The sequence below is a fragment of the Colossoma macropomum genome, unplaced genomic scaffold (genome assembly GCF_904425465.1).
Source record: "Colossoma macropomum unplaced genomic scaffold, Colossoma_macropomum, whole genome shotgun sequence".
In the NCBI taxonomy this organism is placed as follows: Eukaryota; Metazoa; Chordata; class Actinopteri; order Characiformes; family Serrasalmidae; genus Colossoma; species Colossoma macropomum.
In genome coordinates, this window is record NW_023494790.1 from 29,319,277 (window position 1) to 29,331,725 (window position 12,449).

Here is a 12,449-nt window from a genome sequence, read left to right on the forward strand (position 1 = left end):
GCTAGCATTTCTCTCTTTTCGTGGCACGTTTACTTTAAGGTATGTCTGTGGTATTAGTTTTAATTCAAAAAGTAAAAGGCCTTTTACCAATGAACGGTTGGTAACCTTAGCAAAGCTGCGGCCAAACCAAACTGAGATGTATTTCATTTTTTGCAAGTTTTTCCATTGATTGCTTCGACTAGCCATTTTAACTGAATTTTACAGCAGAACTTACACCTACTATAGGGTACGTTGAAACTATGTTACTTGGTGCAACCGGTTAATTAAGCAATAGATCACGAGAGGGAGTGTGTTATTCGCGATAACACACAACCTTGAGTGTTCTATTGCTTTGATACAACAGTTAAATAAATTAAATAAGAAATAAATAAACTGGGCCGTGAATGTGGCATTTAATGTTTATTGTTAGCAATTTCTTTCCACCAAATTATAGTTCCTTAAGCAGCTTGTTGCTACGTCACAGTAACGAGCTCCGCTAAGCAGTTCGTTCTCCAGCTCCTTACGCTAAATTCCGAAACTGTCATTACCACTGTGCAGCTTTTCAGTCGGTAGCTGTGGCAGAAGAAAACCTAAACAACCTGGAATTAGCCAGAAATGAACTGAATACCAAATGTATAGTCTCGTCTTCAGAGTCTGACCAAATCGGACTGAGCCACAAAACCGCCGCAATATCAAGTGTAGCTCAGTTTTGTCAATTTTTGCTAGATCAATATCAATGTTGTTTTGTTCCAGCCAGTCTGTAAAGCATCTTACAGCCCATTTTGTTTGGTGAATGGTATTCGGTTCATTTCTGGCTAATTCCAGGTTGTTTAGCTGTTCTTCTGTCACAGCTGCCGACTGAAAATGTTGCTCAGTGGTAATAACAGTTTCGGAATTTAGTGTAGCCTCATCTTCAGAGTCTGACCAAATTGGCTGTCAGTCAAATGTAATCTTAAAAGTATTCTTTATCTGTTTGTAAGAAGTAAAAACGTTCAAATGGCTCGAGCATCTCCTACAGCTGTCATAGTCGTTGCTTAGCAACAGCATCTCAGCGAAGTGATACGGTGTTTGTGAAAAAACTGTGCTGTTATGGCGAAATATCAGCACGGTTAGAACGCTCAGCTTGCATGGCTGGAACTAACTGTTGTATAAATTCTAGCAGCTTGTAAACTTAGAAGCAGTTTACGTTCAAACTCGGCTACAATTGAGTTTGCTTACGTTCAACTGGTGCAACTGGCTGCTGGTTTCCACTGTGTATCCACAGTGTTAATGGATGAATCATATGGATGAATCACTGCCATCAATCAACAATTCTGAGAGGAATCTCAAAATGCATAGGTAGATATGTATGTGCCTGACTTTTTGTAAACTTAAATATATTCGTAAACAAACGCAACAAAGCTAGCACACAACTGAATTAAAACAGTGACACAGTTTACAGTTAACAGTACTGGCTTGCTTGATAATGAAAACGTGCTAACTTGCTAATTCTGGCTGGGGCTCCTTGGGAGGTGAAATCAGAACGGGGATGTGAGATTGGGCTTCACCTCGGCACAAACCATTACAAGCCTCCTTCACTGCACAGGGACTGAACCCTACTCTCCCACGTGGGAGACAAATAACTTAACCATTCAGCCAAACGGCCAGCTACAAAGACGCACACTCAGAGACCTTAAAATATTGGCTTAAAATATGAAATCAGCTTTGGAAATTCGGCTTAAAATTGTGTGCAGCAAAGGTGCAAACACACAACACACAGGCTAGCTCAGGCTCTACTGTTTTCCTGCTAGCCAGCTGTGCTATTGAAGCTTGCTACCTTACGCTCCTCAGAGTCCTTCAAAATAAGAGTCCCAGAACAACTGAGAACACTGTGCCTAACTACACTCAAACAAAAGCAAGAACAACATTATTTTTGATCTAAATACAACCCGACCAAGCATGACGATATTTAATAAAGATATTTAATAACTAAACAAAAAAAATGTAAACTAGACTATGTATTTGGTATTGTGTGCCTAAATAAAAAATAAATATGTATTTATTTGTTTTTGTAGTCTTTATAGAAAAAGCTGTAGAGATAATGCTGACTGTTTTGCAGTCCTTCAGTGCACAAAAATATGCTTGCAGTTTTGATGTAAGTAGTTGTTAGTATTTCATTTCTTTTTATTTTAGAGAATAGTAAACGGTGCTTTTGTAATTTTGTATTTTGCTGTTTGTTTAAAGAGGGGTTTAAAAAGAGGTTAGTTATATTTCTGTTCACACATCAAAAAAAATTGTCTGCACTTGCGTTACATCCTGCCAGAGACACAGTATTTTAATAGTAGTCTGTTACTTCTCATATTGTCATCGTGATATCCGACTGCTATATCGAACATCGCATTTTATGTCAATAGCATGCAGCCCTTTCTGTCATCTTCAGATACAGCACTAAAAGCTTTCATCTTTGAGAGATAGGAGACAATTAAGCTTCACTCTTGTTTCAGAACAGATGTTTCTATCCATCCTTCCACTGTGAGTAGACAATTCAATGCTATGGGTCTGAAAGGATGCGTAGCTGTCAAGAAGCTTTACTGAGAAAATAAACAGACAAAGACAAAAATTTACAAAGTTGCTGTTTTTCTCAGAACAGTGGACAGGTCACCCCAGACCTTATCACTAAATGTTTTTGGGGTCATTTGGGTTGTGAGAAGCAGAAAATGCAACCAACTTCTAAGACTGAACTTTGGAGATGTGGAAAAAGATCCCTGCAGATTTCTTTGAAAAACTGAAAACAAATCTAAATAATGAAACATTTGATATTATAATTAGTTGTTGAGGCTCCTCTTATAATGTTGGGTATGTGTAGCAGAAGAGAGTGGGTGGAGCCAAGGAGAGTCCAACTGGGAACTGGCTATGGAGCCATCCATTGGCCTGGCACAGACGGAGCAGCTCTGGGAGCCATCACAGGAGGAGCAGTCCAAAAACCTGGCACTGGAACACTACAGGGAGCAGTTCGGGAAGCCAGCGTTAGATCAGAATGGCAACCAGAACTGGAGCAGCCAAGAGGACTGGAACAGGAGCCTTGCATGGAGCTGGCACAGGAGCCCTGGGTGGAGGAACTGGAGCAGCCTGGGGAGCAAGAACGAAGAAAACACGGGGGGTGCAGGAACTGGAACAGACAGGGAGCGCAGGAGCAGAGTCAGCTCCAGTTGTGATTGCCACCCCAGGAGAGATGGCTAGAGAAACCACCAATGACTGGTCTTGGTTAACCCCCACAGGCATGGCAGAACGGGGTGACATGATGAAGGCAAAAGTCTCAGAAGCTCTGGGCAGTGGGCCAAAAGCAGACTGGAAGAGTCTCCAGGGCTTTTTCAATGAGAGAGCCAGCTCACTATGTGAGGCCACTTTAGCTTCCTCAGACTGGAGTGACAAATAGCAGAGGCACTTACCCATGAAGTCCCTTCACAGCTCCAGCTCTGTGTATGAGAAGCTGGGGTGTGCTGGCAGTGTGGAGATAGGCTTGATGGTGGTCAGAGGTTTGAAGCCACTCACTGCAGTCCTGATCAGGTTGCAAGTGCAAAATGGCTTTGTTTGGGGTAAGCCAACTATCTTTGTCAAGACAGGCAAGGGTCAGAACACAGGCAGGCATGATTAAAGAAGTATCCATAATCAAAAACCAGACAGACAATGCAAAGGTCAAAACACAGGAAAAAACTAACACAAAGAAAACTGAGAGAGACTTTGCAACAAACAGGTAAAAAAAGGGGGTATATATGGGAGTCTTACATGTCCATGAAGTGAGCTATAGGTGTGTATAGTGGAGAGGGGGTGGAGCCAGGAAGAGTCCAAGTGGAGTCTCTCCAGAGAGAAAAGATATCATGACAAAAATGAGTAACTTGTATGGCCGTTTTTTACTGGAAATTAAATAAGTGAAGGGTGGTCTCTGACTTTTGCACAGTAGTGTACCATGGGTTGTTAGCAGCGTTTATATATTTAACACAACATTGATCTACTGCAATGAATTAATTCATTCATTTAATTCGGTTCAATTGAACTTTATCACTGAGTGGTAATTTGTGACTGGCAAGTACATTACACATACAATAATAAAATAAATAAACATAAAAAACACAAAACAGTCAGACACAATAGACGCATAAATATTCTGTCCATTGAAGCTGTTTCCCCAGGGCGAGCAGCATCGTTACATTTTCTATCACTGATATTCTACAGTGGTAGCAACAAAGATGCCGTCCAGAAGGGCACTCAATAAGATTTCTAAGAAAATAACATTGATTTGCTTGTTCTTCCTCATTATCATTAAGGTTTAGATTGCTTGATGTTTATATATACAGTTATTTATATTTTACTCAACACTTTATTCTGCCAACTAAAGTCAACATTTCACACTTCGGGTGTTTTTGCACATCAGAAGACTTTTGTATTAACCCTTGATTCCTCACACCTGGATCCAGACATACCTAACAGAGGCAGATTTAAACCATGATGGACAGATGACATATGATGAAGTGCGGACACTCCTTCGAAAAATCAACTTAGACCTGAATGAGCAGTACATCATGAACCTGTTCAAGGTTAACTTTCTCTTACTGCTTTTTATTAGAAATGCACAAGGGCTGAGATGATCATGACTACACTGACAGACAAGCCATAAATTTACTTGATTCAAATGCGTACATCATTGGCACAAGCAGTTAAACTGAAAGATAAAACTGATACATGCCCACATGAGCCAAAACATTATGACCACATTATATGCCAAATGTGCTGCTGGGTCTCAGCCTGCCACCAAAACAACTCAGACCCACCAAGGCATGGACTCTACAAGACCTCTGAAGGTGCCCTGTGGTATCAATTAGGAGCAGATCCTTTTAGTCCTATAATTTGCAAGGTGGTTGCGCTGCCGTGGACTAGTTGTTCCAGCACATCCCACAGATGCATACTTTGAACTCTTCATCATGTTCCTCAAACCATCACCAAACAATGGGCCTCATTCACCAATATCTTCTTAAGTTTTTTCTTAAATTAGTTCTTAAAGAAAGTTCTTAAGAAAACGTCTGTGTCCGATTCATGGCGTGTTCTTAAACCACAGAATTGTTTGCACCTTTGTGCTCTTGAGTGTGTATAGATTTTGTTCTATTTTGTATTTTGTAAGAAATCATTGGTGTATGTCAGAATCTTAGTAAAAACTCTGTAAGTGGGTTTTAAGAAGAATTTTCTTCTTCAGAATGGTTGGTGAATGAGGCATAAGGTCTGCAGTGTGGCAGGGTGCATCCACCTGCAGCCACCTTACGGAGCAGGGTGCGATGCACTGTGTTGGGACACATTCCTCCATAACCTTCATTAAAAATGTATATGACTAGTGCCACAATAGCCCTTCTGTCATTTCGGATCAATAAGCCTTGCTCACTCCCCTCCACTGGTTTGTGGTTTGTCTCTCCTTGGACTATTGTCAAAAGGTGCACAGGCCTTGCCATTTTGGATCCCTCATGCCATCATGATCTGGCTTTTGTCCGAGTTGCTCAGGTCTTGATGTCTGCCCATTTCTCAAGAAATCAAGTATGAGAACCGACTGTTCACTTACCATCTAATCCCAGACCTTGCCCAGAGCTTGACGTGCCATTGTTAGGAGACAATCAGGGTTATTCGTTTCATCTGTGGTAATAATGTTTTGGCTCAGTGTTTGTATAAAATGATTCTGATTGGCTAGTTCTGTGCTACTTAACAGGTTTCAAATTATTAGGACATTAAAGAGCTGTAAATAAAAATGAAGAATTGTTAGATGTGTCAAGAGTGATGAACAGAGCTGTACAAAATTCTAAAATGACTGAGAAAGCTGCATAACATCAAGAATTAAGTTAATATCCAAAATTGGTCAGTATAAAATTACAGTAATTTATTCATAATTCTGTTAGCTTTTCTGTAGTAATTCATTTAATTATAATACTTTTTATTTAGTTTGTAGTTTATTTAAATCCGTATTGTATAAGTTGATATCGTATGTGAAATAACAAAAAATGTTAAGATCACCATATATAAATAGTACTGTTTAGTTTTTTTGTGTGATACAGTACCTTACTGTTTTTTTAGGTTAGTTAAAGCTCTTGGAAGTTGCCACATTCTAATATCTGTAAGTAAATCACTATTATAGCTGGCTAGTTATTCTGACTGTTAAAGAAATTGGGCAGTGTATGTTTATTTCTTTCCTTTATGGCATTTTACAGTTTTTACATAGTCTTAGACCAACTGTATCCATTGATATGCAACAGAAGTGTGACCAGTCAGCGAACGGTTGTCTCGATGAGGAAGAGATTGAGCAGTTTCGTCGTGAGCTGTTGAATCGTGCTGAGCTGGACGAAATTTTCCATCAGTACTCCTCTAACGGCCATGTGCTGTCCACAGTGGAGCTGCAGAAATTCCTGAATGACCAGGGAGAGGACAACACACTTGTGCATGCGCAGAGCCTCATCCTAACAAATGAGTTCGACAAGCAGGGTATGATTAACAACTTGCTTTATTATATGCTCTCAAAAACAGCCTCTGGGCCAAATTCATAAAATGCAATGCCAGATTTACTGTGATGTTAAGAGCAAATAACAAGGTGATAACACTTTGATCCATGTTGATGGTAATTTCCCCCATAAACTGATTGCTGTTGTAGGAGAACACAAGGAGGTGGAAGACTTGCCTAAGCAGGATTTCATTCATGTGGCAGATTTAACTGCCACCGGCCTCATCTTCCTGTGTCAGATTCGTTGTTTCACAAATTCCATGTTTTGTGAATTCCCATCCTGTGTATAGAAAGTAGTTTTGGTTTATAATCCAAACAATTGAAGAGTAATTTGACATGTTGAGATTCTAACTACATGTTCAAATTGATTATAAGCAATTTTAGCTTGTAATCTCTTTTTTTTCAGTTCATGAATTCATGAATTTTACAAAGGAAATCAGTTTTCACATATAAAAATAATACACTTACTGGAAAAAATGCATTTCTTACAAGTAAAGGCAGAATTTAATAGCTGAAATTTTACTTGTAGTTTTAAAAGTAGTTTGTAGTAATAAAAGTAGTTTTATTTTCACATGTACAAATAAAATTCCTGAGATCAAGAAAAATATTAATAGCCATAGTAATTCGTTTCAGCATGTTAGTTTTATTTTTTATTGTGTGGACAAAGAATTACCGCATGTTGAACTTTAGATCATGCTAGTTTGTTACTGCAATTATAATGAATTGGAAAAAAATCTTGAATTTTTACCAAAGACAAAATAAAATCTTATGCTAATATGTAATTTCTACTATGAAAAGTTGAATTTTAAGATGTTATAATCTTTGATCAGCACTTAAGACACAGGTAAAAATAATGCAGGGTTAATAGGACACCGTGCGTTAATCACCACCATGGTAACTTTATGAATAGGTCTTATTTACCCTGCAGCACATTTTGTGTGGCATAGCACTGTTACCACAGAGTTTTATGAATGTGGCCCAATGTTGTGTTTTACCTTTACGCTGTTCTTGATTCAATCAGTGTTCTTTGATTACAGTCCAGCAGGGCCGCACCACACTGTTTTATTGCACATAGTTAGTATATGAAGAAAGATTTTTAGCTGATCATAAAAAATTCTGTTTTATCCCTGCTTGACTGTGCACGGCTTGGCCCTCTAGGACTGGAAGTGAAGGCTATCGTTCTCTAGCCTTTCACTAACCAGTTAAACAAATATGAAGTTTCTGTAAATAATTGCTTGAGTCCATTGGTGTATATCCTAAAAAACAATGTGCTTTCACATAGTCCTATTAAATATGCCAGCAATGTCATTTTAACCTGTTATTCTAAACTATAAAATGGATCATTTTTTTATATTTTATTTTGAATAATAACTTACAGTGTATATTTAATGAGCTGAGCTGCTGTCTTTGGCTTTACATCCACAAGATGGACCAAGATGGGTGTGTCTAACAGAGTGGACAGTGAGTGGATACAGTGTTTAAAAACACTGAGCCTTCCCTTTAGATAATAAATTATCTGCTTGTTTTGAAATTACAGTTATCCTACAGACAATGCAAAGGTCTGTAGGATAACTGTAGGTCCTATTTGAAGTAAGCACAGTGCTTGCAATGCAAGAAAGTATTAATAAAAGCTCATGCTAAAATGTTTATAGTGTAAAGTTAGAAGCAATTACTTCACACTATTATGTATAATGCCTCTTGGTGTCAATTTAATTATATGTGAATTTAAATTGTATAAAGTAGAATAAGTAAACAAAAAAGAAAAAAGTAAACAATTACAGAATATAAAGAGGAAAAATTAAGAAAAACAGGAAAAAGACAGAGTTAATATTATAACAGTAGTTGATAGTTACACCTTTACTCTCATTTGTAATAGCTTCTGCCATCTTGTGGAGAAACATCATAACCACCTTTGTCAAAAATAATGTTCCAGGAATGTGCCATAGAATTTAAGTGTCAAATAAAAAAAGAAACAAGACAAAATGGAAAAGAAAGTAAGAAAGGATGGAAATGAAAAAAGAAAAAGAGAAAAAAGAGAAAGAAAGAAAAAGAAGAAGAAACACAAAAGAAGAAAGAAAAGGAAGATGAAAAAACACAAGAAGAAGAAAAGAAAGGAAAATAAAAAGAAACAAATAATGAAAGAAAGAAACAAACAAACACAAACAAAAAATAAAAGGTAAAGAACAGAAAGAAAAAAGAAAGATGGAAGATTAGTTTGTAAAGCCATAAAAAGGCTGAAAGTAAGAGCAGTGTACAGTAGAGGCACTTTAAACAAGCTCAGCCAATCAGCTTCAAACACATTATGATATCATCAACTCTGGCAACTGTGAGAAGACACTTTCATACAAATCCACAGGAAAATTATTTAAATCTAAAATATTGTTTGAAGGTATGCAAGTTATTAAAATGAAAAATGGATGGAACACATCTCTCAAATTATCTACAAAACAGTGTTTGAATGAAGTTAAAGCAACATTATATAACAATTTTACCTCAAAGTAACAGCTTCAAAATCATTTTGATGGTACACTGACTTATAATAGTGAGAATGCCGTCTCTGTCATTGCCACTCCAGGCCTGGACGCCTGCTATAGCACTTTGTAACTTTGGAGGAGTGGGCATGAAACCTGTCACGAGAACTGCATAATGATTTGTAGCACCACGTCACACACCAACAGCTCAGCTAGCTATAAGAAGAAGTTAGTCGTACAAGATAGAGGCTCCTCCTGTTGTGCTTAAAAAATTAGGATAATTTGGTAGGAAAATCAAACAGTGCATATAGTTATATTAGTTGCAAAAGGCTGTTCTTGTTATCTGCTTGGCCAAACTTTAAAGACGGTTTTGAGAAAATAGACTTAGCTTAGAGAAAAGGAATAAAGAGCCATCAGCATTAAGCAACTTTATGATCAACAACTTTCTTTGTGGTAAGGATAAAATAATAGGACAATGTGTTGCTCATAAAACTGTATACACTGCGATTCCATATGATGACAGAGAGATAGATCTTTTTTGAGTAAGATATCCAGGAAAATTGACTTCCAAATGTTCTGTGATGAAGATATTAGTTACGCTGAAATTAAGGAATGTTTTATGTCCGTTAAAGACAATAAATCGCCTGGCAGTGAAGTCTTAAATAGGGAATTTTATAAAGCTTTTAGTGCACAACTGTTTCTATTTGTAAAAGCAATGTTCATGGAATCTTTAAAAAATGAAGAATTACCTGCATCCTAAAACAAGGCTTTATAAAATTACTTCCCAAACCAAATAAAGAAAAATAATATACAGAAAATTGGAGACCAGTTACTCTGTTAAATAATGATGCAAAGTTGTTTCCTTTAGTTTTTGCCTAAAGATTTAATTTAAGGCACTGGACAATATAATTGATGAGGAACAATCTGTTCCTATGAACTGATGACATATTAGCAACAATATTAGGCTTATATTAGATATGATTGATTATAATAATCTTATATCAGATGCAGGATTACTTATGTTTATTGATTTTAATAAAGCATTTGATATGGTGAGCCATAGACTTTTGTTTAAAAGTATTCAGACCTTTGGTTTCAGAGATTTTATTAAAACTTTATATAATGGTTGCTCTAGCTTAGTAAAGTTAGCAAATGGTACGACTGCTTGGTTTGGAATAGATCAGGGTATACGACAAGGAAGTCCACTATCTCTTTCTTAAAAATAATACAGAGGTTCAAAAAGCTGTGACACGTTGAGGAATTTTCACAGGTATCGGGTCTTAAAATGAATATAAACAAGTCTGTACTGTTTTCATTAAAATCATGTGACTTAACAGAAATAAAGGGTATACTCATCAAAACAAAGCCACATATTTAGGAGTTGTTATAGGAAAAGATGTGAATGAGTATAGTATGGTAAATTTTAAGTCTATCCTTAAAAAAAAAAATCTTTGGTTACAGAGAGATCTTTCTTTGAATGGAAGGATTTTGTTATCCAAAGCTGAAGGAATCTCCAGATCTGTTTGTGTATCTTTATCATTAGAAATTCCCCCTAACATATACCAAGATTTAGATAAAGTGTTATTCAACTTCATATGGAAGAATTACTGCATTATTAAAAAAAGGATATTTTATATAATAAGAAAAGTAATGGTGGTTTAGAAGTTTTAAATTATGAAACCTTAAATAATATATTCAAAGTTAATAGTATTTTTAAAGTCAGTCAAGAAAAAATAATATATGGAATACATTTCCAAAGTATTTGTTTAATTTGATGGGTGGTATAGAATTCTTGCTGAGATGTGAATCAGATTGAAAAATTACCTGTTTAACTGTTCAGATTTCATACACAGGCTCTGCTAGCTTGGACATAATTATTATAAGATTATAAGCATACCTTTCCCCTCACAAAATATTATTTGGAATAATAGGAATATTCATTTTAAGAATTAATTCTCTTAAATGCTTAAATGCTGATGGATCTTTGTCGACATATAGTGAATTTCTTAAATTTCTTAATAAATTTGGAGCACATTATTACATTGAGCAGTAGCCGTATTACATTGGATGTTTCAGATGTTATTATTTATTTTTCTATGGGTAGATTAGATGTTAAAGTATTTCTTTTTGTACAATACGTAATTATTATGGGTAAATATCATTTTCATAAGAAGAGACGGTCTGAATATAACCATGAGGTTAAGGAATACGGCACTATTTTAAAATGTATAAATACAAGAAAGCAAAAAGGACTTGGGAATTGTATGATTTATTTAATGTGTAAGTACACCCCTGGCTGTGGTATGTTATGTTGTTGTATACTTCCTGCAATAAAAAACAGAAGAAGTTAGCTTGGTATTTCCAGTATGGATATCATGGCAGACAAAAACAGCGAAGAAGACGATAGTGGAGGAAGTGAGAAACTGATGGGTTTCTTTGCCGGTGTTGTGCCGAATTCCAACTCCCACAGCATTATGCATTGTTATGTGATGTTAGCATTGAACCACATGAATGTTTTAATACAAACAGCTGATATTGCATCTTTTGTTGCAAAGTGCGCCCTTGTTTATTCACAGTATAACAGCATAAAATAATTTGGAAATTGTTAAAATGGCACAAAATATACTTGGTTGGCTGTCAGTATATTTAGGGTGGCCTCCCAAGTAGAGCCTATGCATAGGAGACACTGCATTTGAATCAAACTTCATCCAAATGGATTTTATATTAATGAAAATGTTGGTTTCAAACTTTTAAATAGAGATTCCAAACTGTGTGTTTGAGAAACTTTCTCCTAATGATCTAACGAACATGTGTTTTGGTCAACACAGCTAAGAAGAACCAGCTGATGATGCCCAACAGCTTCACCATGTACATGCTTTCGAGGAAGAGTGATGTGTTTAATCTGGAGCATACCTTAGTCTATCAGGACATGAGGCAACCACTCAGTCACTATTTCATCTCCGCTTCACACAACACCTACCTTACTAAAGACCAGCTTGTGGGCGAGAGCAGCACGGATCCTTACATCCGGTAAAACAACCACGTTTACGTACACAGACACACAAATGCAGCACCTTTGCCAGTAAATTCGCACACCTTTTTCATTTTCTGTTTTTGTGTGTGTGTGTGTTGTGCAGGGCTCTTAGCCACGGCTGCCGCTGTGTTGAGCTGGATTGTTGGGACGGAGATAAGGAGCCAATGATTTACCACGGACACACCCTCACCTCCAAAGTGACTTTCAGAGAGGTGGTGGAGACCATCGCTGAATATGCCTTTAAGGTGGAACAGAAATGTACAACAGAAATTGCTGTATTATTCTTGTTCACAAGCCCACTTGTAGAATAAACGTTTTACTATTTACTTTGCATTGGCACAATTACATAGAGAATTACTGTCTTGCATAACTAAACAGTTGTAGCAGCCTTGAATCTTGAAGCCTAAAAGTCTGTACATTTGTCTGTTTTTACAGTTAACAGTCTGTGTTGGGC

At 36.8% G+C, this 12,449-nt stretch overlaps 1 protein-coding gene across 1 annotated transcript in view; it reads left to right on the forward strand.

Annotated features, from left to right (window-relative positions):
• LOC118808958 (1-phosphatidylinositol 4,5-bisphosphate phosphodiesterase delta-3-A-like) overlaps nt 1-12,449 on the forward strand; it is a 46,416-nt gene that overhangs the window by 20,090 nt on the left and 13,877 nt on the right. The window contains exons 4-9 of the mRNA XM_036571838.1: nt 2,203-2,218; nt 2,825-3,156; nt 4,413-4,553; nt 6,249-6,474; nt 11,790-11,991; nt 12,099-12,240. Coding sequence (XP_036427731.1) covers nt 2,203-2,218; nt 2,825-3,156; nt 4,413-4,553; nt 6,249-6,474; nt 11,790-11,991; nt 12,099-12,240 — 1,059 coding nt within the window. The remainder of the gene's footprint in view (nt 1-2,202; nt 2,219-2,824; nt 3,157-4,412; nt 4,554-6,248; nt 6,475-11,789; nt 11,992-12,098; nt 12,241-12,449) is intronic.